The following is a 27,658-nucleotide window of genomic DNA, read 5'->3' on the forward strand; positions in this document are numbered from 1 at the left end:
CTTATTCTCAAGCAATCTGGGATACTGAGACCCATCCTGGATTTAAGAAATCTGAACAAGCATATACTTGGAGAGAAATTTAAAATGTAAAAGAGGTTTGGAGGAAAAGTCCACAACACATTATTATCCAGGTAGACTAAAGAATTGCTATCCCTGGGAGTAACAGGAATTAAATCTACTTTATGGGATCTGCAGGTACCTGGATTGGCCACCATTGGAAACAGAATGCTGGGCTCAATGGACCTTGGTCTGACACAGCATGGCAATTCTTATGTTCTGCAATGGGGCCTCCATGTTCAATGGGATAAACTAACTTATTCCTTAACAACTAAGATTTTGAAAGAAATGAAAAAGAACCTGTGCTGGTCACTAGACCCGTTCATTCTTCAGGAGGGAGCACCATTCTATCTACCTCCTCACCAAGTTGCTTTGGCAATGGATGCCTCCACAAAGGGTTGGGGAGACCCATACAGGGTTCTTTCGGAGTCAAGGAACTTGGTCATTGATAGAAAGGCAATTGCAGATCAACTTTCTAGAACTGAGAGTAGTCAGATATTCTCTAACAACTTCCATTCACCTCCTCCATGGAAGATCATTCTAATTTATACAGACAACCCAAGTGGCCATGTTCTTTTTGAACAAGCAGGGAGGCACAAATTAATAAACTCTTCGCCAAGAAGTGATAAAGATATGGGATGCAAACATCAACCTGTCTTGCAAGTGACTTATCTTCCAGGGATCTCCAACATGTTAGCAGATCACTTTGCAGAATTTTTCGACCAAATGAACAGTCAACAGCTGACCCTGTTCGATCTATGAGGACTTCCAGCAGTCAACTTATTTGCATCAGAATAAAGCAGAACACTAGAAAAGCATTGCTCTGTTATATTCGGCAAACTCAGATCTGCTCAGGATGCTTTTCTGCTTGACTGGGATGCAGATCTCATGTATACTTTTCCACTAATTCTCTATCTGAATGTAATCCACTTTGAAGTAGCAGAAAGGTGGAATGAAAAAAAATAGCCAGAACAATGCAAAAAGTGCTCAAAGACTAGGCACGTTTGATCCTCAAAGCTTCAGTGTAGCCCAAGCAAGTTTGATTTGTGTACCTGGTACAGCTGTCTAGCAGCCCTCTGATCCCTCTTGGATCATATCCACCCTTATTTATTTATTTTTAAAAGTTTTATATTTTGCAGTTTGCAATAACATTTTATTAGCTTGAGGGATGTCTGTTTCAGCTGAACCTTCCCTTCCTCAACATGATAGCTTGGATGTTGAATGCTCAGTGATCACTGAGTTGTCCTTACCCAAGGAGGTTGACAACATAATACTGTCTGCCAGGAAACCATTAACTAGAAGATCTTACAGATCTAAATGGAAATGGTTTTCTGCATGATGCCAACACAATTCCTTGGATCCATTTGCATGCAAACACAGAAAGTTAATGAACTGTTTGTTCTCTTTCTAATCAGTACCTTAGCAGTTTACCATGCTCAAATTGAGGGTAAGCCTATCTCTACACATCCATTAGTACCCAAGTTCATGAAAGGCTTATGGTATATTAAACCTGCAGTTCCATGGAATCTAAATGTGGTTCTGGCACAACCGATGAAGCCACCATTTTAACCATTGGAATTGGTTTCTCTTAAGTGTCTCTTAAGTGTCTAACATGGAAAGTGACAGTCTTGTCAGCCAGTAGAGTTGACGAGCTTCAGGCTTTAGTTCATTATTCTCCTTATATGCAGTTCTTCCACGTTATGGTGGTGCTCTGCATCCTCTCAGTGTTTCTATCAAAGGTAGCATCAGTTTTTCATATTAATCAAGCCATTGTGTTACATATTTACCGAAGCCATTTGAACATGAAAATGAGAGAGAGAACTTTGGCTTACTATGAAAGAAGCCTTATCAGACTTCTTAGCTGTTCATCTCTTACGATCCTAACAGACTGGGCATAACGGTGCCAAACATATATTGTTCAGCTGGCTTGCATATTGCATCACACACTGCTATGTACCTGCAAGTCTACAAACTACAGAAACCATCAAGGCTTATCAAGTTAGAACCATGGCTATATCAGTTGCTCATTTGTGAGCCATACCTCTCAAAGATATTTACAAATCTGTAACATAGTCATCAGTACACACCTTCACATCCCATTACTGTCTGGACAATCTCTGAGTGACAGTAAATTTGAACGGGAATCTGTTGCTTATTTCAGTGAAATGCTCCACTGCAACCCTCAGCTTGGGTAATTCAGCCCTGCTTGTCAACAGAAAAAGCAAGTTTACTTACGATAAATGTTTTTTTCCATAGATAGCAGGATGAATTAATCATGCTAAATACCCACCCGCTTCCCTGGAGAGTTGATTACCTAGTTAGACTGAGAGGGCTCACGAGGCAGTACCTGTGCAGGTATTTTCAAGCATGCTTAGTAGAGCTAAAAGTTCAATGAGCTTTGATAGAAGAGGGCCATTTGGTGCTGCTGGATGATGTCGCCCAAATGTCATGACTAATTCATCCTGCTGTCTACGGAGAACACTGTTTACAGTAAGAAAACCTTTTTCTTCTTGCATGTATCATGCTATGACTTTTGCCTGGTAAAAGTAATAGAACCTGGTCCATTCTAAGATGTTTTACATTTAGAGCAACATGTGGTATGACATTTAATGAGGATGAAGTAAGAGGGCAGTGACATTTCTTGAGGTATTTTACTTATCTCCCTCTAAAAATGAATGGGACTACATATACCTTCCAAGAGATATTTTGGCCAGTCTGTATTCCACTTCCGTTATTAAACTCTGATGAAATGTTAAAGCACAGAAATGCTGAGTGTTGAATCAGTGCATACTGTGCTGAGAAACAGGCATGCCAGAAATCCAGAGCACCACAGCATTTTAGGGGCATACGTTTCAGGTCTTGCTGATGCTTGACAACCAATTAGAAATCTGTAAATTAAAATCTGCAGCTAAAGTTTGTGTGGATGGGCCAAAGAATTACCATCATGGATCACTTTGCACTGCATGACTTTTTATCCATCTTTAGAAATTTTCTAGCTGTGCTCACAAGTAAACCAGATGCTATTGTAAAGAGAGAAAACCTTTAAAACACGTGTTCTTTATAGAAGAGTTTTATCTCAGCAAGTATTTGATGAGTTTAAGTCTACCACTCTTAGATTTAAACTCATCAAATATTTGCTAAGACCAAATCAAATTCTAAATTCCAAATACACAAGATCTGTCTGCTTGGAATTCAGAATTTGATTTGGTAAGAAAACTGAGTACTAAAATACAGAGAAGCCAATATTCAAATAACACTAAAACAGATATTTTATCTGGCTAAAGTTAGCTGAATAAGTTATAAGTGATATTAATTACTGGAATGGGCGTTAGGGAATCAGGCCACCAAGCCCACTGGCTATTTTTTTTTTAAGCTAGTTCACTACTTAATTAGTTGTATTCTTTTGAATACAGCTGATTAACATTTTCCAGGAATGCATTCCCAGATAACTTTAGATCTGCTCATAGCCAGATCTAGAGATAATCAAAGAACATATTTAACTCAGATATCGAAGTTAGCTGAATAAGTTATTTGGCTATCTCAACTCTGTGCTAGAACACCCGTGCAACACCTACCATTTATCTGGATAAATGGTGCCAGTATTCAAAAGCCATCATTTGTCTGGATAAATGCATTTGAACGTCAACCTCTTAAATACTGGGCATGGTGGTTTTCTAGCAAAGAGTTGGCAGCTTACTTCAGCTTTTTAATTTTCACCTTCTCCACCAATTTTCCCTTAAAGAATTCTACTCTATTCAAGGAATAATATGTCCCTTGGTAAAATCTTCCACCATTTTTCAAGCAGCATCTTTTAGAAACTGTAGCATGCCTTTCCCTTGACATGGCCCTGATCTTTTGTCATTTGTCATAACTTTGCCACATGGTGAAAAAAATGTGTTCCAAATTATTTAGTAATTTCAATAACCCCAATCAATACATTCTTTCTCCTTTTTGCTGTGGGTTTTGTTTAACATATAAACATAGAATATAATGGTAGATAATGATTTGGGAAAGGGAATGAGATTATCATACTTGCAGGTGACACAAAATTATTCCAAGTAGTTAAATCACAAACCGATTGTGAAAAATTGTAAGAGGACCTTGTGAGACTGAAGGATTGGGCATCTAAATGTCAGAAGAAATGTAATATGGACAAGTGCAAACTGATGCATATAGGGAAGAATAATCCAAACTGTAGTTGCACAATGCTGGGTTCTGTATTAGGCTACCCCGGAAAAGGGTCTTGGAGTCACTGTGGACAATACTTTGAAATACTCCCCTCGGTGTGCAGTGGTGGTCAAAAAAGCAAATAGGTATTATAAGGAAAGGAATGGAAAATATTATATGTGAAATATATTGCTTCTATATTGATCCATAATGCGACTGCACCTTGAGTGTTGTGCAGTTTGGAGATGGTTCGGAAAAATGTGATCAAAATTATAAAGGGGATTGAACTGTTCCTCTGTGAGTAAAGTCTAAACAGGTTAGGTTTCTTCAGCTTGGAGACAAGACGGCTGAGAGTGGATTAGATTGAGGTCTATAAAATCAACATTGGAGCGGAAATGATAAATTGGAAACAGTTATTTACCCTTTCTGATAGTACTAAGGGAAACTCCCTGTAGCACTTTTAAAACAAATCAGGGAAAGTATTTTTTTTCACTCAGTGCACAATTAAACTGTGGCATTTGGTGCCAGAGAATGTGTTAATAGCAGTTAGCATAGCTGGGTTGAAACGGTTCTAGACAGGTTCCTGGAAAAAACTCCATATACCACTATCAGCCATGTAGACTTGGGAAAGCCACTTCTTATCCCTGGTTATGAGTAAGGACTGGACCTATTCTTTGGAATCCTACTGCCTACTTGTGCCCTTGATATTCTCATTCAGTGACAGGATGCTGGACTTAATGGACCCACTATGGTATTTCTTGTTCCTGTGTTCTTGTCATAAGACCTGTCTAGTCTGCCAGTTGACTGACTAGTGTGGCTCAATAAACCCAACTTGATCTCTGGCTTTCCTTTCACTTCTTTTCAACTAGGGATCATCTGTGCTGATCCTAGGATTTCTTGAATTCCATTATGGTTTTCGCCTGTGAAGACAAATGTTCTGCTGTTTAATTTTTGTAACATTTTCTTGTTGCCTACAACTTGCTTGTAGGCCCTTAATTCTACGCTTTGTATAGTAAAATTCACAAAGTATATTAGAATGCTGTTTGAGCTCCTAAGGCTTGGTAAGTTAGCAGTGCTAGCCAGGATGTTGAGAATATCAACTCATTCTTTCTTGACTCTTTTTACATATTGTTCCCTAGATATGTATATTTATATATATAATTTTGCACTTCATTTTTATACAGTTTTGGAAGAAAAGGAGGCCACTTTTTTTTATTATGGCCACATGCCATTCTTTTTTATTTCCTTTTCTGAGTTCTCTCTTCATTTGTTGGTGTTAGTATTCACATGTGAACCACTGCATGATTCCTGTATGAGGCTTTGACCGCACCTGATTTTATCTGTCTAAGAAAAGTAAAGTAAGAGGAACTTTCAAAAACTTAAAAAAAAAAAAATAAAAAATCACCTGAAAAAAAAATCAGAATTACAAGAGAGAATGGTTTTATTTTAACTGTGGAAGAGATTATTTTTATTCTGAGGAATGCTGTTTTAGGGCTCAAAAGAATTCCATCATTATTCATGTATCTCATATTTTGTAAGAAGAAAAAGTGCACCCTTCCTTTTTCTTACATAAAACAAAATAAATCCACAAAAGTTGCTTTATTTTCAGTTTTAGCTTGTAGAAATGGAGTCACACATTACTCCATTGCCTGAACGAATAGTCATTGCTTGTAATAAAAGTACACACTTTAGGCCTCCTACTGCTTTTAGACTTGATATATTTGGTACACTAAAGGTAATGATCCTCAGCCGCAGCAATATTCTGTAACAAGAGTGTCTGTCATATTCATCGGGTTTACCATGTTCATTGATTTGTGTGTGTAAATCTGCTGTTTCTACCCTTTAAATCTGATCTATAATTGGACCTCTTTAAATGGTTCAGATCAGGGGAGTCTGCATTTCCTCACTGCATCCTCGCTGTCAGCTTCTCCTCTTTCATTATACATTCAGCAGACTTGATAAAATCAGCGGGACACCTCATTTGAAACTGTTTAATCGCTGCCTTTTTTCTTTTGCTAAACCATTGAGGTGGTCAAGCGATGTACACAAATCATTTTAAATGGAAAATATGGCTCTCTGTGTGACCCAGCTAAATAGACAGTGGTATGCAAAACAAGTTAAAAAGTAATAAATGCCAAAAAAATCTTCTAATTGGAGTAAAAAATTGGAGGCAACTTTATATCCTCTCCAAAAAGTGCAGTATTCAGAGAAAATATTGGCAGGCTGTCTAAAGATAAGATATCTTTCTAAAGGTTCACTTTCTTTCATGAAACAAGCAAATTTAAATTTTCTGATACCACTATACTGCCTTTTCTTGCTGCTTGTAGACAGTCTGTGCTTATTTATCCAGCATGCACTTTTATCCACTTTTTTGCATAGACAGCTTCAAATGATCTTTTGATACCCTTGATATATGATCTTTGAACCTGCTGAATATGCGAGACATTAGATTTTGGTTTCCTCATCTCTGAATCATAAGTTAATGTACAAGTAGCATGCTGTGTGAGAAGTTTGAGTAGTGATAGATTCTATCTCGCTTTTACAAATTGCGCTTAGTGCGCAACTTGAAACCTTTACTTTCTGCTACTGATTTCCGCTCTGTTCAGGAATTAATTTTGCTACTAATGGACTATTGTAACTGCATGTACATTGGGTTGCCAAAATTGACACTGCAAGCTCTTCAGATACTGCAAAATGCCGCAGCAAGACTGATTTTAGGTCATTCAATAAGAGACCGCATCACTCCGGTTTTAAAGGATATTCACTAGTTACCAATTGTGTCCAGAATTCAGTACAGAGTCTTGATGCTAGATCACAAGTTAATAATATTGAATTCTTTCCCCTTTGCGAATACCCTCCTTCACTTTTACAACCCATCTCTTGCTCTGAGGTCCTCGCAGAGAGGCTTATTAGACGTCCCGTCAATTTGTCAGGCAAGGTTTGCAGACACGCCTAAGCGTGCTTTCTCTGTGGCTTCTCCAGAGCTTTGGAACTTCATTCCACAAGAATTGTGGCTGATGCATTGTACAAAGACATTTAAGGTGATGTTGAAAATCTGTCTTTGCAGGCCAGCATTTGAGTAAGCTCTGAGCTGTTGTTGGATTCTTTTTTATATTTTACTGTATTTTTGTTTTTATTTTGCCATTTTGATTGAATTATGGATGTTTTGTTGTTCAGCACCTAGCTCTTAAGTATTGGTGGAATAGAAATACAAATAAATATGATGATGAAGCACAAACTGTAAAAAGAATATAGGGATGTTCACATTAGCTGTGAAAGTAGAGAGAACCCAGAGATAAACTAGACTGGTGCAGTTTTAGTTTGATATGATTACATAGAGGTAGCTAATCAAAAGTGTTAAATGTTTGATTCTGTAATGTAATTGACATACACATATGAATTTGAAAATCTCTTGACATACATTGTAGTGTTACAAGTTTTGAAAGTAATGATGCCTGTTTCTTGTAGGCTCTGGATCCTTGGCAGCTATGACTGTATTTGAAGATAGATATAAGCCAGACATGGAGGTATGTGTTTCCATCTTATATTGCTCTCTTTTTATTATCTGTAGTTCTAACCAGATGTCTTCATTCCTTCTTTTTTTAATTTTTGAAGTATAGGGCAATTTACATTAAATTTATTTATTTTATTTATAAGCTTTTATATACCGAAGTATTGGTGATGGCCTTCACTCTGTTTTACATTTTTAACAACGAAATACATTAAATTCTGCGGATCAACTTCAACAAGTTCACAATTATAACGGAGAAATACAATAAATTCAGAGGAGTAACTTAAACATGGATTAGCATAAGAACTTGGGATAAATACCTTATTAAGGAGTAATATACTGATACAGTAGCATGTAAAAAAAGGATGCTAAAATCATCATAGTACATTGTTCGGAGGGGGTACTAAGTTGTAGGATATTCTAGAGGTGAAGATAAGAGTGATTGGGTAGGGTATAGGGGTGGGAGTGGATTTGTGGAGAGAGGGGGGGATTATGGTGGGAAGAGTGGGGGGTGTGGGACTGCTGGGGGTTGTCATATTTGTTGGTTTATCCAATCCCATCTTTGTATGCTTGTTTGAAGAGCCAGGTTTTGAAAAGTTTTTTTGAACAGTTTGGTATTGCTTTGAAGTCTGAGACTGGAAGGTATGGTGTTCCAGAGGTGAGGTCCGGCTATTGAGAGCTCTTTTTCTAGTGGTGGTTAGTTTGGCTGTATTGACTGGTGGGATTTCTAGTCATGCTTTATTGATTGATCTTGTGTTGCATTGAGTGTGGTGAATTTAAATTAGGGAGTTGAGGCAATCATAGTCATTGTGGTGAATTGGTGAATTGAGTTGTATATAATGTTTTGTATTCTATTATTTTTTCTATGGGGAGCCAGTGTAGATCTTTTAGTACGGGTGAGATATGGTCTGTTCTTTTGAGTCCAGTGAGAATTCGCGCGGTGGTGTTTTGTAGTATTTGTAGAGGGTGTAGGGTTGATTTTGGAAGACCTATCATGAGGGAGTTGCAGTAGTCGATGCTTGAGAAGATCAATGATTGAAGAATGGTTCTGAAGTCTGTTTGGTTTAGTAAGGGTTTGAGGTGTTTGAGAATTGATAGTTTGTGGAAGCCTTCTTTTGTTTTCATGGTGATGTGTTTTTTGAGGTTGAGCTGGGGGTCGATCCAGATTCCCTGGCCCTTGACGTGTTCTTTTAGTTTGATGGGGTTGTTGTCGATGACACTGGGGTAGTTCAGATGATCACCGGAGTTGCTTCTTTCAATCAGCATACATTCAGTTTTGTTGGTGTTGATGCAAAGTTTTAGTTGGTTTAATAGGAGTTTGATTTTGTTGATGGTCGTGGCTGCGATTTTTAGTGCGTTCTCTATGGAGTTTGATACTGGGATGATTAGCTGAATGTCGTCGGCGTACAGGAAGTAGGTGATGGAGAGGCTTGAAAGAATTTGGCAGAGTGGTAATAGGTAGATGTTGAATAGGAGGGCCAATAGAGAGGATCCTTGTGGCACTCCGGTTTCAAGAGGGATGGCTTCAGAGGTGTGGTTGTTTAAGTTTACCTTGTAGGATCTATTTTGGAGGAAGGATGTGAACCATTCTAGAGTTTTTCCTGTTAGACCTATTTCGGATAGTCTTGAGATTAGGCTACTGTGTTCGACTGTGTCGAATGCAGCCGATAGATCGAGTAGAATGAGGATGTATCGTTGTCCGTGGTCAAAACCTCTTAGGATAGTATTTGTTAGGTTGGTGAGTAGAGTTTCTGTACTGTGATTTTTTCTGAAGCTGTGTTGGGTTGGGTTTAAGATGATGTTTGCATCTAGATGATCGTTCAGCTGTTTAAGCGCGGCCTTCTCGGTTAGCTTGGCGAGGAATGAAAGGTTTGAAATGGGTCAGTAGTTGCTTAGGTCGTAGGGGTCAAGGTTCTTTTTTTGTAAGATGGGTTTTATGGTGGTGATTTTTAGGTTGACCGGAAGATCTCCTTCTTCTAGTGATTTGTTTATAATTGAAGTGATGGTTGGTGCGATGGTTTGGGAGATTTCTTTTAGTGTGTGTGTTGGTATTGTGTCAAGTTCATGTCTGGCTGGGTTCAGTGATTTGATTAGCTTCTCAGTTTCAGTGGTTGATATCGGTTCAAAGTAAGCCCAAGGTGTGATGTCTGTGCGATTCAGGTTTGAGGAGTTGTTTGTGGTCTTGGTTATATTTTCTGATATTTTGCTGATTTTGTTTTTGAAGAAGTTTGCGAGGTCTTGGCTTAGGTTTTTGTGTGGGAGTTTGATATTGTTGTTGTTCACTGCAATTGATCATCAATTTGTATTCTATTCACAAATTGGAGACAAATCACATATATAACAGGCAGTTTGTGTGCATTATATTTGTTTCAGGGATACCCACTCTACATGCGTGGGTGGATGCATGTAGTGTACAGCACTATGTGCAACTCACCCATCCACTATTCAAAAGACTGGGTTGGGTTGGTCCTGTGAATCTCATTCTGTACTGTCCTGGTGAGAATACAGCTGGAGACCATAGTCATTTTGCCCACAGAAATTGAATGTTTGAAAATGGCCCACTTCTCTCCATTTGCTGCTGGTCACAGCAAGGGTACTTTTACCCATGGCAAAAAAGGTGGAGTTAGTTCAGGGGCGGGAGAGTACATATGAGGCATACTTTCCTGCAACTTCCCTGATTTTTAAAGGGAGTTTCCCTTTTAAAATTAGCATGAGGCTGTGGGTATTTGTTTGTTCCTCTACTATTAAACATGCACTTAATTCTTAAGAATAGTATTAAAAAATGTCCTAATAGTATTAAATGATATAGTGAATATGGTGTATTTGGATTTTCAGAAGGTGTTTGAAAAAGTTCCATATGGGAGACTTCTCAGGAAATTGTCATGGGTTAAGAGGCAATGTCCTATTTTGGATTAACTCGTTAGAAGACAGGAAACAGGATAGGGTTAAATGGTCAGTTGTTCAAATAGAGAAAAGTCATCAGTGGAATACCACAGGAATTAGTAATGGGACCTGTACTATTTAACATTTATAAATGATCTGGAAAAGAGAGCAGCGAGTGAGGTGGTTAGATTTGTAGTAGACACAAAATTATTCAGTTACTAAAACCACAGTAGATTGGGAAGAAGAACTGCAGAAGGATTGACAGTCGCTTAGTAGCACATGTTTCAGAGGGGAGGTATTTTCAGAGGAGTCTGGCAAATCAAGACCTAGATTTATCATTTTGCTATAAATATAGCAAAAATAATTCCCATGATAAAAAAAAAGGGGGGGGGGAGGGCATGGTTAGGGTAATTTTCGAGATACACGCCTTAAATTTATCGCACCCACGATATTTTCACATTGTGAGCCGAGTATTGCCCAGATAGGCTTTTACCACTTTTTGGACTGCTGGCTAGAGAGAGAGAGAGACTCTTTATAAAGCTCTCATATAAGTAAACTATGCCACTGTAAGAGGGGCAACTAGTAACTCGGGGTGCTGTTTTGGTGGTGGCCTAGGTTTTGGGGGCAGTTTTACATGCACAGTCAGAGGTACGAACAGCACAGTATACATCAGTGAAGATTTGTTGTGATGGGGAGTGAGGAAAGGTACACAAAGATCAGATCTGTACAATGTACTCTCGACCTAGCTTGATAGCAGCTAAGTAGAGAGTGCATCAAACTAGGTCGAGAGAACATTGTACAAATCTCAACTTTATCTTTCATCACATCAAATCTTCACTGATGGTATACTGTGCTGTTCGTACCTCTGACTGTGCATGTAAAACTGCCTCCCAAAACCTAGGCCACCACCAAAACAGCACACCAAGTTACTAGTTGCCCCTCAGCCAGCTTTTTATACTACTGTAAAATATGTGTGCCTATCCAGAGGCTCGCGCTGTCTCTCCCTCTTTCCCCCTCTCCTGCCTGAAATGGGATTTCCAATTTTTATTGCAAATCCCATTTCGGGCATAATGCCAGGAAAAAAGGTGTAGTTATTTCCGGTGTTAAATTGTGTGATAGAGCACGCTGTGCTATCGCACGCAACGTTAAACACCCCTCATTTTCATGAACCCCACCCAAACTCCTCCCTTTCGACTAAATTTTTAAAACCTGCATATGCATCTCGCGATGCGTTATTTATTGCGGGCATTAGGGCCCTAACCCAATTTGATAAATGACCATGGAAGTAATTTAGAATGTCCCGATAGAGAGGTGGTTGAAAAAGCTGAAAAAACCCAGATGTATATAAATACAAAATATGTAGGTAGAAATTACTCCAAACTGGCTGTATTATGTGATAATCAGATTGTGGTTAAATAAAAATACAAATAAAGCTACTTTAAAATGTCTGTATGCAAATGCCAGAAGTCTAGCAAATAAGACTGGCACTAAAGGAAGATATAGACATAATAGGCATCTTGGAGACCTAGTGAAAAGAGGATAACTCTGGGACACTGATACCTGGGTACAAAATATATTGACATGATAGGGCAGATAAAATTGATGGAGGGTGCGACTATATGTAAAGGATGGAATAAAGCCAAGTAGGATAAAAGTTTTACAGGAAACAAACTGTACTCTGGAATCCTTTTGGATGGAAATTCCAAGGGTAAAAAGGAAGAGTAGAGTAGTGGGGATATAATACCATCCACCTAGCCAGGATGAGGAAATAGACTGAAAAATGCTAACAGAGCTTAGACCAGTTAGCAAAATGAGCAACACATTAGAAATGTGAGACTTCAGTTAGCCAAGTATTGATCGGGTAAATGTCACATCAGGACATGCAAGGGAGGTAAAGTTCTTAGATGCCATTAATAACTGCTTCATTCAGAACTTGGTCTTCAGCTCAGTGTGTGGTGGCTCAGTCTAAAAGGAACTCAAAATGTTAGGAATTCTTGGAAAGGAATAGAGAACAGAATATCATAATGCCCTTGTATAGATCTATAGTCACTCACATCTTGAGTATTATATACAGTTGAGGTTGCTCCATCTTAGAAAAGACATAGCAGACATAGAAAAGGAACAGAGAAGGGCAACGAAAATGATAAAGGGGATGGAAAAGCTCCCTTTAGGAGAAAGGCTAAACAGATTAGGACTCTTTAGCTTGGAAAAGAGATGATTGAGATTTATAAAATCATGAATGGGGTGAAATGGCTAAATAGGGAATGGTTATTTACCCTTTCAAACAACACTAGGACTATGTAGGACCAGGGGACGCTCCATGAAATTAGCAACTGGCAAATTTAAAACAAACTATAGAAAGTACTTGTTCAATCAGCACACAATCAAGCTAAGGAATCTGTTGCTATAGAATGTGGTCATAGCAATTAATATAGTGGGATTCAAAAGAGGATTGGACAAATTCCTGAAGGAAAAGTCCATAAACAGGTAAACTTGGCAACACCAGTGCTTATCACTGGAAATGAGATATAAGAAATAGATTAATATTGGGGATCTTGCCATTGTCGGAGATAATGCTTGATGGACCTTGGTCTGACCTAGCATAGCACTTATATTCTTAGGGTCTGATTTTAAAAAGCATTTACTCGAGCAAAACTGGTTTTTGCTCGAGTAAATACACTTTACTCAAGTAAGTGGGCTTTTCAAAATTGCTACAATATATGCCATTGAATTGTCCATAGGATTTACTCAAGTAAGTGCACTTTACTCGAGTAAATAGCTTTTGAAAATTTCTACGATAGTATGTCACATTTACATGCGTAACTCCTTTGAAAATGACCCCCTTAGGATCTTACAAGACTAGGAGAGTGGGCATCTAAATGGCAGGTGAAATTTAATGTGGACAAATGCAAAATGATGCACATAAGTAAAAATAATCCCAACTACAGATATACGACGGGTTCCGAATTAGAAATTATCACCCAGAAAAAGGACTTTGGAGTCTTTGATGGGACAATGTTTTGAAATCCTCAATTCAGGGTGTGGTGGCAGTCAGTAAAGAAGATAGAATGTTAGGAATTATTTGGAAAGGAATGGAGAACAAAACTGAGAATATCATAATGCCTCTATAGCTTTATGGTGTGACTGTATCCTTGGATATTGTGTGCAGTTTTGGTCACCCTATCTCAAGAAAGATATAGCAGAATTTAAAAAATGTATAGAGAAAGGTGACCAAAATGATTAAAGGGGATGGAACATTTCCCTTATGAAGAGAGGCTAAATAGGTTGGGACTCTGCAGCTTGGAAAAAAAATTGAAGATGTTATAAAAATCATGAGCAGGTGGAACAGGAACAAGGGAAGAATTATTTACCCTTTCAAGTAGTACTAGAACTAGGGAACACTCCATGAAACTAACAATCAAGAGATTTAAAACAAATTGTAGAAAGTGTATTTTTTTTTTCACTGAGCATACAATCCAGCTGTGGAATCTGTTGTCACAGAAGAATCAAGGTAACTAGCATATCGAGTTTAAAAGCGGTTAGGACAAGTTCCTGGAGAAAAATTCTTAAATAGTTATTAGCCAGGTAGTCTTTGGAAAGCCATTGCTAAACCTATTAATGAACAACCAGAAATAGATCAATGTTTTGGGATCTGCCAGGTACCTGTGACTCAAACTGTCAGACAGGACAAGGGCTTGATGGACTTTGGTCTAATGCAGTATTGCATTTCTTATATTCTTTTTTTTCTATTAGTGTGCTTTTAACAATTTATACATCAAGAATAAATTCTGAATAAACAATTCAGAAAAAAAAAACCCAAATCGGTCATTACATACATAACAAATATAAAGGTAATCAAACTTAAAATCCCAAGTCCCCAGTATGGTTGAGGACCAAAACAGAAAACATTAGATCCTAGTAACAATAAAAATCACAGAAAGGAAAAATAACTTTTAGAGAGTCTCTCTTCCTCAAATTAATGAATTAATGGCCAATACCAGGTGCACTTTAGGGCGAATTTTAAATCCCCCGCACGCGCAGAATTCAGGGGTTACGTGTGCGCTGTGCACATTTTAGAAGGGGCCTGACCACATGCATAAATACCGGGCTCCTCCAAAGGGACAGGCTGGGGGGAGCGGGCCGGGACAGCACCATTGTTCAGTGTCCCGAAGACCTGGCTCCCGGTGTGCGCAACTTACTTTAGCTTGGGAGCTGAAATAAGTTGCTGAAAAAAGGTAAATTCCCCCCCCCCCCCCAAAAAAAAAACCCCCCAAACAAAAAAAAACCTTGGGTTTAGGGGATGGGGAAGAAAGGGGAAGGATAGGGAAGGTGAGCTGGGGGGTAGGGAAGGCCGGGGACTGTCTAAGTCCCCCCCCTTGCATGTGCCGCCCGCATATGTGAGCGGGGGCCTCTGGATTTTATAACATGTGTACGCCAGCGCACATGTGTTAAAATCGGCGCGTCTATGTGCGTGCACACCGTTTAAAATCTACCCCTTTGTGCTTGTCCATCCCAAAGTCTTCAGTCTCTTCTCTTAAGATGTAAGAAGCAATTAAGAGGGCTTAAAAGACAGATTTAGCATCAGCAATTTTAAGAAAAATATTTACATAGAAATTTAGTAGAGAGTCTCTTCACACAAGACAATAAATGTCTTCCTCTGGTGTTGTGTAACCTTATACATCTGGAAAGAGCCACATTTTTTTCCCCAGAAATAAAAAATTGCACTTGTAAAAAAACAGACAAATGATATTATCTCTGTCCTGAGGAAAAGAAAATGTCAAGTGAACAGCTCTACTCTTCTGTTTTCTAGATTAATCTTTCATGAGCTTTAACTCTTTTCTCCAAGGACAAGCAGGATGGCAGTCTTAACACATGGGTGACATTATCTAATGGAGCCCAGCACAGAAACCTATGTCAGAGTTTCTAGAACTTTGACTGTGCCTCACTGGCCATGTCCACACATGCCATTATACCATACAGTATGTCCATGGGATCATTTTAGTCTCTCATTTTCCACAGAGCCCTTGACTCAGCTTTGGTGCCTCACACTCCTGTTTTTTTTCTAGATATTTAGTTGTTTTGTTTTTTTTTTTGCCAGATTGGCAGAATCGTTGTTTGCAGGGTCCTGTTGTTTTATGCTTTGTAGTTACCTGGTCATTTCTCTGTTTCTATTCATCTTCATACTCAGTTTTGTAGAGCTGTACTGTCTCTGCCCACCAGCCTTTGAGTCACCACTGCCATCAATGGGTTCCAACTATGGGCCTGATTTTCCAATATCGCATTGGTAACGCATTAGGGGGCGTTACCAATGCAAATGAGGCTTCTTTCGTGCAGTGGGGAAACATCGCCTGGGCAACAACATGCTAGGTGGAGAGAATGTTGGCCAAATCTCCTCTTGGAGTGAGCGTCCTCACTCCGACGGCCAGCAAATCTGCACTAGAGACCACTGTTCTGTCCGTAGGTCTCATGTGGAATGCGAAAGTGGCCCCCAACCCCCGACGCTCATACCTAATCCCCACCCCGAGTTAGTAGGTAGCCCTCCCATAGGGATTCAAATACCTATGTAGGGCATAGGCACTATAGTAAGTCTCTCTCTCTCCCTCTCCCTCTCCCTCTCCCTCTCCCTCTCCCTCCCCTGAAACAGGCTGTCTGGGACTATCGTGGATGGCTGTTTCGCCGCACACGATACACAGGTTCCCGCTTTACATATGCTCCGCCCCCTGAATACCAAATGCCTAATTTGCATTCGCAAATCTGTTAACGCGATTTGCGAATTTATCGCACGCGGTAAAGTGCTTGGAAAATGAGGCCCTATGTCTAGTTAAGGACATGAATTTTATTTATTCTGCTTATTGGCGCTTTAAAGCAGATTATATTTAGGTAGTGTAGGTATTTCTCTATCCCCAGAGGTTTGTACCTGATCACTGGTCTCCCTGGTTCTCAGCCTGCTGCTCTAACCACTAGGCTACCTCTCCACTCCATAATAGATTTATCCTATGCCTGTGGAAATCACATGATATCCAGGGTCATTTTAAATGTGTGACATGACTCAGAAAGGATGCAAGTTCTGAATGGAACTCATGGAAAAGCATTTCGGCTATTTATTTATTTATTTATTTATTTATTTATTTATTTAAAAACTTTTCTATGCCGTCGCTAAGTTATATACCATCGCAACGGTTTACAAATAGGCACATAGACTAAGGTAAGTAAATGTAGGATATCGGGCATTCTAACAGGTGCCAATAAAGTTCGGTTACAATTTCATAAATAAAATAATAATTTGAGTAATGTTGGTCAAGTCCAGGTATATTATTGAGTTACTATCTCTTTGAGATATAACTTTTTAAATGTAGGATTGAGTAAATTCATTCTCATCTGCATTACGCTGTACTTTCATTCTCCTATCCTCCACACTCTTTAGTGAAGGCTTTTTTAAAGAGCCATGTTTTTAAATTTTTCTTAAAAGTTTTGAGATTATTCTGTAATCTGAGTTCAGGGGGCATCGTGTTTCATAGTATGGGCCCAGCCAATGATAAAAGCCCTTTCTCTCACTTGGGTTAATTTTGCTGACTTTACTGAAGGGATTGTTAGTAGTGCTTTGTTTGCTGAGCAGAGGTTTTTTTGTGGAAAGTGTATTCGTAAGGCTGTGTTTAGCCAGTCTGCTTCTTTATCATATATTAGTTTGTGAATGGTGCATAAGGCCTTGTATTTTATCCTGTATTCAATAGGTAACCAATGTAAGTCTGCTAGAGTTTCGGTTATATGGAAGATCAATACGTCTGCATTGGAGGCATCAACATTGAAGGGCCTTGGAGCTGCATTTGCACCGGGGGGACCGTTTGTTTCCTTGATGCTGCTGCCAGATGACAAGAGAACCCGAAGACAGGCCTTTATTTGTCTCTTACCATTCACAGAAAGTATCTGGTCCGCTTCTTCAATGCTGGCATCAAGGAGAACTCGTGCAGAGCATCGAGGGACGCTGAAGAAGCATTTGTCACCATGAGTGCCCGATGGCAGAAGTGGGGGCAGTCTGGAGCATGCTGGGAAGCCCTCTAAGTGATCCTGTGGTGGGAAGAACTCATCTAAGCAGGCTGGTTACTCATGTGCTTCCACCAATTCATGTGCCCTCCACTGATCTACCTCTCAATTCCAAGGAACATGTGGTCACCACTCCTGCCTCCCAGCAGGCAATCTTTTGAGGAGGAGTTGAATAGAAAGGTCCAGCAGGCCTTGGAGAAGGCACTGCAGAGCATCAGTGCTGAGGCTTTTGAGGGCACTGAGGCAGGCATTTTTTTTTTTTTCAAATTTTTTTTTTTTTCAATTTTGAGGCAGGCATTTTTGAGCTTCTGCTCAATTCCTTGCAAGTGGTAGGAGGTGCCTGTGCTTGATCTGATGCCCATCCAGGCATCAGGGTCTGTGACTGCCAACACATTGTTGTTCTCTGGCAAATCAGGGGAAGAAGCTGCCTCGGATCCAGACCAAATTAGCCAAGTGCAACAGTCCTTGAGAACTTTGGCTTGGGATTGAGCACCAAAGAAGGTCTCACCACCAAGGTGAGTCGGACTCTGAATACCCTTAGGTGTGTGGCTATTACTCTGCAGATGCCTCTGACCAGGAGACATCAACAGGACTCCCCTACGACCCCACTCCTTCACAGAGAGAAGGAAGTCCTCTCCTGAGGAACTCTCCTTCACAAGTTTTGTCAGAAAAATGGCTGAGGCCATTCTGTTTACGTTACAAGCAGAGGATGAGACCAGAAGTAAACTGCTGGACATCCTCCAGTTTGTGGAGCCCCACCAAAGAAGTTGTGGCAGTTCCAGTCCATGAAGTCTTTCAGGGAGGTACAGATGAGGATGTGGGAGAAACCCTTCTCTGTGGTTTTCATTAATAAAAAGGCGAACACGATCTATCTTGACCAAAAGGCTACCAGAAAATGGCAGTTACCACACCAGTCTGTAATTGTTGAATCTGCTGTCAAGAAGGCCAAGTAGTCTAGAAACCATTCCTTTGTGCTTCTAGGGAAAAATTCTAGAACTCATGACACCCCTGGGACTGTGCTTGATACTCGCATAACTACCCACCATCTCTTCATGGGTCAGTATATTCAGAACTTGCTGAAGCAAATGCAGGGGGTGGCCGAGCAGCTTCATTGACAGCAACAAGATGCCTTCCAGTCATTGATGGACAAAGGTTTGGAGTGTGGAAAATACATGGTCCAATCGACCTTTGATGTTTTTGAGGTGGCACTGAGATTCTCTACCATAGGGATTAGATCCCGCAGACTCTTCTGGCTGTAGGCCTCAAATCTCTGTCCAGAAGTTCAAGAAAGGTTTGCTGACATACCGAATGCAGGAGAGAATCTCTTCTGAGATAGAATGAAGGATCTGGTCGCGCAGAGCAGAAATCCCTGTGCAACACTTCAACAGGTCTTCGCTGGCACTCAAGACCTAACCTCCTTCTCCAGGAGGTATCTGAGGCTAGGACAGAGGAAGCACATTTTCCAGTTAAGGCACTATCCTCTATGCCCTTGGTCCTGTACACAGTAGGCCCCAAGTGCCTGTCTGAGGCAGCAGCAGGTGCCTAAGCCCCATGTTGGATGAGGTCTTGCCTGTATCATGGAGTACATAGCCAATATCCTAGTCTCCATTCTGGTGGGCCTTCCATTCGGAAAGAGGTTATAGTTTTACTTTGGACGTAAGGGTCCTCAGCATCATCAGGAGAGAGTACAAATTAAATTTCCTTGGTCTCCTGCCAAATCTACCCCCAGAACCTAGTTAGGGGTCACTCATTGCATCAGGAACTGCTTCAAAAGGAGCTCTACTCCCTTACTGGCCAATACGGTCAAGCCTATTCCACCATGGCAAAGGTGGACGCAATCACATTCTGGACCTCTAAGGGACTTGATCAAATTCATGAAAAGAGAAAATTTCAAGATGGTTTCCTTTAATTCCCTTCCTTCAAAAAGGGAACTGACTGTGCTCTCTCTTTATTTTTATTTATTAAAATCTTATATTCTGCAATTTCCTTGCACTCATGTAGAGATTTCTCTGGTCACAGGGAATATATCAGATTCGTGGTGGGAGATTGTCATCACCAGTATTGTGCTCTGCTTTTTGGACTAGCGTCTGCTAAATGTATCTTAACAAAAATGCCTAGCTGTGGTAGAGGGGTGCGTACGCAAACTGGGGATGCATGTGCATCCCTATCTGGATGACTGGCTGATCAAGAGTGCATCTCAGGCAGGAGCTGAGGAATCTGTGTATTACCATCCAGGTGTTGGAGTTACAAAGGTTCGTTGTCAACTACTACAAGTTTTACCTGTGCCCAACAACTCAGGCGAAAGCCTTCCTTCCGCAACAGAGAACTACCACCTCAATATCCGCAGCAAAAGAGATACAAATAAGTTAGCAGATGTTAACATGGCACATATTGGGTCTTATGGTGTCAGCGGTACATGTCACACCCATGGCATGTCTCAATGGCTTGCAGGTCACAGCATTCATGTCACATGACTGCTTTAGGACTCCCTGTCTTGGTGTCAAGACAATTCCAGTCTGATCATAGGAATTCCCTTCCAAATTTCTCCACTTCAAATTGTCCTTATGATGGATGCATCCAACTTAGGAGGGGGAGCTCACTTAGAGAGGCTCTGCACCAGGGCCTGTGGTCCAACCTGGAAAAGTTCTATCAGATAAATTTCCTGGAGCTCTGGGTAATCCAGTATCCTTTAAAGGCTTTCAGAGTTATTCTTGTCCAAATGGATAACCAAGTTGAGAGATTCAGGCTCATATCTCCTGTATCAGAAGGTTGTCCAGCTATGGGAATGGGCCATATCTCAGGGTATGGTACTCAGGGCCACATACCTGGTGGACATGGAGAATGTCTATATGGACAGACTGAGTCAGTGCTTCGAATGGACCCTGAACCAGGGAGTAGCAAATCAGATTTTCCTCCAGTGGGACACACCGGTGGTGGATGTGTTTGTGTTTCCTTTGAATAAGACGGTCCCACTCTTCTGTTCCAGACAGAGGGCACACAGTAAGCTAGCCTCAGATGTCTTTACCCTAAATTGAGGTAGGGGACTGCTGTATGCGTGTCCTCCAATTCCACTAGTAGTGAAAACTCTGTTGAAGTTTAAAGAAGATAAGCGGACCATGATTTTCATGGTCCCCTTTTGGCCAGAACAGATCTGGTTCCCACTCCTCTTCTGGGACTTTAAAAAATTGAAAAGCGAGTTAAAACTTGGCAATTCATTAATGCCTACTGTCTGACAGAAAACTCCTGTTCACCATGAGTCTGATAAACTCCAGTTCTCACAGGACAAGCAATCAGGACACGGGAAACTGGCTCCGAAAGGTTGAGCAGCTGAAGAATTAACTTTTCAACATCCAGGCAGTCAGGGACAAGGCCTGAAGATTGGGGTGGCGTAGGCACCCGTCATTCTGAATAATCAGAAGCGGGTCCTTCCCCAGGTGAATGTGCCTGCAAGTGGAGAGGTCCTGAAGAATCGGAAACCACACTTGGCATGGCCAGTGAGGGGCTATCAGGATCATGGTTCCCTTGTCTTGACGTAGCTTCACGAGAGTCTTTGAGAGAAGTGGAAGTGGAGGGAATGCATAGAGGAGACCGGTGGCCCATGAGAGGGAGAACGCGTTTCTTGGTAGTGAATGTTGGCTGCGAGTGAGTGAGCAAAAGTTCTCTACTTTGCGGTTTTGAGGTGACGCAAAGAGGTCTATGTAAGGGTAACCCCAAAGTTGGAATATCGAGTTCACTACTGTGGGGTTGAGAGACCACTCGTGCGGCTGAAAAGTGCGATTCAGCCTGTCTGCCAACACATTGTCCACTCCTGGCAAGTAGGTGGCCCTGAGGTACATCGAATGGAAAAGGGCCTCCGCCCATATCTGAGCAGCTTCTTGACACAGAGGTAGGAGCCCGTCTCTCCTTGCTTGATGATGTACCACATGGCCACCTGGTTGTCTGTCTGAATCAGGATGACCTGGTGGGAGAGGTGATCCTGAAACACTTTGAAAGCATATCTGATTGCTCGTAGCTCCAGGAAATTGATTTGGTGTTTGGCTTCCTCTGGAGACCAAGACCCTTGATATGCCTATGTTCAATTTGTTTATAAGTTGCCTTTAAGGAACCATGTCGGAGGTCTTGATGAAATCAAAATTTACTACATCTAGTGATATCCTGTGATCTAACTAGAATCTATGGCATGTTACCCGCAATGAAATTGGACAGACTAGATGAGTATCTCTCTCTATCTATATATATCTATATCTATATATATATCTAATATATCTATATCTATCTCTATACATATATACACACACAACATAATATATAAATAATACGTATAGTGGCCTTAGAAAGTCTCATTTGCTGTTGCCTTATAGCCTGGAAGTAAAATGCAAATAAGTATTTGTTCCATGTATCCATATATCCTACCCCACAACTACCAAGTGAAAATTATATTCCAGAATCCATTAGAAAATTAAGTAGATATAAATACATGGAATAGATTGGTTGGAGAAGTGTGTCTACTCCTCTTGCACTTCTGTAGCAATACTAAATACTTAAAAGCTCTGCTGTAACCAGTTGCCTTCAAAAGCACTTACCAAGTGAATTGGCTCTACTTGTATTCACGTGTACTGATTCATATGATGTCAGGATAAATTCTGCAATTTATTTTGGTTCTCCCTGCTGGGTAGTTCATTTCAATGCAGAGCCCCAACCATGAATACCAAGATGCTGTAAAAAAAACCAAAAAACCTCCTGGACAAAGTTGTGGCAAGGCACCAATCTGGGGATGGATGTAAAAGAATTGCAGTCCTTAATTATCCCTTGGAGCATGGTCAAGATAATCACTGAGAAGTGGAATGTGCATGACATCTCCAAGACTCTGCCAAAATCAGGCTGTTCCTCCAAACTGTTGTAAACAACCAGGAGACTGACTGGGGAGGCAACCAAGAGGCCGATGGCAACTTTGCAAGAGCTACAGGTTTTCATGGCCAAGACTGGTCAAAGTTTGCATACAACAACAATATCCTTAGCACTGCAGAAATCCGATCTGTATGGAAGAATGGCAAGAAGGAAGTCACTACTCAAGAAAGCCCACCTTGAATTTTGTTTGAAGTATGCTGAAGAGCACTCAGGGAATATTGTAACCAAATGGCAAAAAGTTTTGAATTCTGATTAAACTAGAATAGCAATTTTTGACCTAAATGCAAAGCATTACATTTGGCGAAAACCTAAAATAGTATGTCACCAGAGAATGCTATCCCTACTGTGCACCATGGTAGTGGCAGCACCATGTTATGGAGATGTTTCTCATTGGCAGGGATTGGGGCACTTTCAGGATCGAAGGGATATTGAATGGAGAGAAAATACAGAAAAGTCCTTGAGGAAAACCTGCTGCCTTCTGCAAGAAAGCTGAAACTGGGACAGAAGTTCATCTTTCAGCGTGACAGTGACCCGAAGCACATAGCGAAGCTTACTGGCATGGCTAAGGAACAAAAATGTCCTGGCATGGCCCAGTCAGAGCCCTGATCTCCATCCAATCTAAAATCTGTGGCATGATTTGAAGATTGCTGTCCGTGAGCACTCCCCAAGGAACTTGACAGAGTTTGAAAAGTTTTGTAATGAAGAATGGTCTAATATTGATAAATCTAGGTGTACAAAGTTGGTGGAGACTTTTTCCAGCAGTCTCACAGCTGTAATTGCTGGCAAAGGTACTTCCATCAAATATTGACCTAGAGGGGTGGAGATTCATATAGCTGTTGGATTTCAGTTTTGTTTATATGTATATGCTTTTTCTCCTAATAAAACATTTTTGGTCCTGAAAGGTATGGAGGGAAAAAGGAGAAATTAGTTTGTACCTGATAATCTCCTTTTCTTGAGTCTAGTCAGACCAGTCTAGATGAATAGGTTATGCTCATAGAGCAGCAGATGGAAACAAAGACTAACAGGTTTGCTGATGTCACTTCTTATATGCATCCAAGCTGACCTCAGCCTACCAGTATTATCTGTTAACAAGCTAACTGCACAGCATCAACTTCAATCATTATCAATATTGTTTATAACTTTAGCAGCCAGAGGGCTTCCAAAGAACAAATAACTAAGAAGCTGGATGATAAAGTAATGTAGAGCCATTGTACACGCCTGCTCTGATAAAAGGACCACAAAAGCAAATATTAATACAATGATTAACTGAAAGTTTCCTAGTTTGGCAGCACAAGGAGGGTCCTGGACTGATCTGACTGGACTCAAGGAAAGGAAATTGTTATGGTTTTGAGGTGTTTGGTGGATTCTTAGGTGCTGCAGTGATGGCCACTCCCACGGGGAGGAGCCCCATGGGGAACTGCAGTACCAGGCTAGACTCAGGTGCACAAACACAGAGTTAATCTTTATTGTACAGCTTGTAGAGTTCACCAGAGATGGCAGTAGTGAGTAGATTCCTGCAGCAGCAGTCTGGGGTCTTCAGCTGAGGAGACCCATCCCACAATGGTGGTATAGGGAGCTCCGAATCAGATGTTCAATGAGGAGCTGTAGGTGAGACAGACTGGTAGATGTTAAAGTACTCACACTCTTGTAGCTGTAATGGTGGAGTTCCAGCAGGTAGAAGTAATAGTAGCAGGCACCAAGGTAGACAGCTCAGGCCCTCGAGGAGTGAGTAACTGGATATTGGATAGGCACCTGGAAAGAAGCATAGGGCCTCAGAGGAGCAGGTACCCAAGTTAGTAAAGCCCCGGAGGATAGAGAAAGCTTCCAGCAGCAGAGAAGCGGCAGAGCAGCTTAGATCGGATGAATCCAATCCTTGCTAACTCAGTCAGCAAATGGGCAACCTAAATACCCAGATGTTATGTCACTCGAGGGGGACGCCCCTGAGGTTTGCGCCAAGGTTGGAATAAAGACATGAGTAGCGCGCGCACCCTAGGAGGCCCTCAGGTGAATCATGGTGGAAAGCCTTGCCATAACCATTCCGGGGACGCCGGAGAGAGCGGCAAGCAGATGCGGCAGTTGCCATTTTCCCGAGGCTGGTGGAGAAAGCAAATATTGAGGTGAGGCATGTGGGACGAAGCCGTCTGAGTCTGGACGCAACAGAAATTATCAGGTAAGAACTAATTTCTCCTTCCTCTTCATCCAGTCAGACCATTCCAGACGAAGGGATGTACCAAAGCTTCTTCCGAAAAGGGCAGGATATTAACAAATCGCTCCCAAGACCTCAGTAGACAGGAGGCTACCTCCCTGATACGTATATTGAAGTGGTATGGTACAAAAAGATAATTAAGAAGATCAGGTCACTGCTCTGCAAAACTCCAAAGGAGAAATCAAATGTAGCCCTGCCCATGAAGAAAACTGTGTTCTCAAAAAAGGTAGCTAAACTTACCCCTAGATTCATCAAAATGTTATAATTTCATATAGATAATGCCCACAATAAGAAAAAAGGGGCATGTCTGTAATAATTTTAGAATTAAAGCATCACACGCTATGTTAGCGCTTTGCATAGGTAGTATCATTGGAGTGCGTTAAAGTTTTCGCTACCCGTGATATTTGTACTTCGCTACTCTTGAAGTGCCGAGAGAGAGGCTCTTTATAAGGCCTTCATAGTAGTCAGCTATTTATATCATTATAGGAGGGCCAACTAATAACTCGAGGTGAGGTTTTGGGGCCAGTTTTACATGCGGAGTGAGATGTACGAACAGCACAGTGAAGATTTGACAGTGTTCTCTCGCCCTAGCTTGATGGACTCTATACCAGGGTACTGTCAAGCTAGGGCGAGAGAACATAGTACAAATCTCATCTTTGTGAGACTTTCCTTACTCCAAATGACATCAGATCTTCATTGAGGTGTACTGTCTGTTCATACCAAAACCTCACCTCGAGTTATTAGCTGGCCCTCCTATAGTAATATAACTAGTTGACTACTGTCAAGACCTCCCGGGAGGTTCGCTCTCTCACTCTGCCATGTGGTCACAGTTCGGTTGAAGGCCTCTGAAATAGAGACTCTTCCCTGGAATAAGAACATAAGACATTGCCATGCTGGGTCAGACCAAGGGTCCATCAAGCCCAGCATCCTGTTTCCAACAGAGGCCAAACCAGGTCACAAGAACCTGGCAAGTACCCAAACACCAAGAAGATCCCATGCTACTGATGCAATTAATAGCAGTGGCTATTAGCTAAGTAAACTTGATTAATAGCAGTTAATGGACTTTTCCTGCAAGAACTTATCCAAACATTTTTTGAACCCAGCTACACTAACTGCACTAACCATGTCCTCTGGCAACAAATTCCAGAGCTTAATGTGCAGAGTGAAAAAGAATTTTCTCCAATTAGACTTAAATGTGCTACTTGGTAATTTCATAGAATGCCCCCTGGTCCTTCTGTTATCTGAAAGTGTAAATAACTGATTCACATCTACTCGTTCAAGACCTCTGATCTTAAAGACCTATATCATATCCCCCCATAGCCGTCTCTTCTCCAAGCTGAACAGCCCCAACTTCTTCAGACTTTCCTCATAGGGGAGCTTGTTCCATTCCCTTTATCATTTTGGTTGCCCTTTTCTGTACTTTCTCCATCGCAACTATATCTTTTTTGAGATGCGGCGACCAGAATTGTACACAGTATTCAAGGTGCGGTCTCACCATGGAGGGATACATAGGCATTATGACATTTTCCATTTTATTAACCATTCCCTTCCTAATAATTCCTAACATTCTGTTTGTTTTTTTGACTGCTGCAGCATACTGAGCCAACGATTTCAAGGTATTATCCACTATAATGCCTAGATCTTTTTCCTGGGTGGTAGCTCCCAATATGGAACCTAACATCGTGTAACTACAGCAAGGGTTATTTTTCCCTATATGCAACACCTTGCACTTGTCCACATTAAATTTCATCTGCCATTTGGATGCCCAATCTTCCAGTCTTGCAAGGTTCTCCTGTAATGCATCACAATCCTCTTGTGATTTAACTACTCTGAATAGTTTTGTATCATCCGCAAATTTGATAACCTCACTCGTCGTATTCCTTTCCAGATCATTTATAAATATATTGAAAAGCACCGGTCCAAGTACAGATCCCTGAGACACTCCACTGAGAAAATTGACCATTTAATCCTACTCGCTGTTTCCTGTCTTTTAACCAGTTTGTAATCCACAAAAGGACATCGCCTTCTATTCCTATTGACTTTTTAGTTTTCTTAGAAGCCTCCCATGAAGGACTTTGTCAAACGCCTTCTGAAAATCCAAATACACTACATCTACTGGTTCACCTTTATCCACATGCTTATTAACACCTTCAAAAAATGAAGCAGATTTGTTAGACTTCCCATGAGTAAATCCATGTTGACTGTGTTCCATTAAACCATGTCTTTCTATATGCTCTACAATTTTTCCTGGCACTGAAGTCAGGCTTACTTGTCTGACTTCAGTGTCTCACAGATCGCCCCTGGAGCCCTTTTTAAATATTGGGGTTACATTGGCAACTCTCCAGTCTTCATGTACAATAGATGATTTTAATGATAGGTTACAAATTTTAATTAATAGATCAGAAATTTCATTTTTTTAGTTCCTTCAGTACCCTAGGATGCATACCCATCCGGTCCAGGTGATTTGCTACTCTTTAGTTTGTCAATCTGGCCTACTACATCTTCCAGGTTCACAGTGATTTGGTTCAGTTCGTCTGACTCATCACCCTTGAAAACCATCTCCGGAACTGGTATCTCCCCAACATCCTCATTAGTAAACACAGAAGGAAAGAATTAATTTAGTCTTTCTGCAATGGCCTTATCTTCCCTAAGAGCCCCTTTAACCCCCTCCGTCATCTAACGGTCCAACTGACTCCCTCACAGGTTTCTTGCTTCGGATATATTTTAAAAAGTTTTTATGAGTTTTTGCCTCTACAGCCAACTTCAGTTCAAATTCTCTCTTCGCCTGTCTTATCAATGTTTTACACTTAACTTGACAATGCTTATGCTTTATCCTATTTTCTTCAGATGGATCCTTTTTCCAATTTTTAAAGGATGTTTTTTTG

General features: G+C 40.8%; 1 protein-coding gene across 1 annotated transcript in view; it reads left to right on the forward strand.

Moving 5' to 3' along the window:
- The window catches only part of PSMB7 (proteasome subunit beta 7), a 193,246-nt gene that overhangs the window by 98,730 nt on the left and 66,858 nt on the right, over positions 1-27,658 (forward strand). Inside the window, exon 6 of the mRNA XM_029613081.1 lies at positions 7,693-7,751. Coding sequence (XP_029468941.1) covers positions 7,693-7,751 — 59 coding nt within the window. The remainder of the gene's footprint in view (positions 1-7,692; positions 7,752-27,658) is intronic.

The sequence above is a fragment of the Rhinatrema bivittatum genome, chromosome 8 (assembly GCF_901001135.1).
Source record: "Rhinatrema bivittatum chromosome 8, aRhiBiv1.1, whole genome shotgun sequence".
NCBI lineage: Eukaryota > Metazoa > Chordata > Amphibia > Gymnophiona > Rhinatrematidae > Rhinatrema > Rhinatrema bivittatum.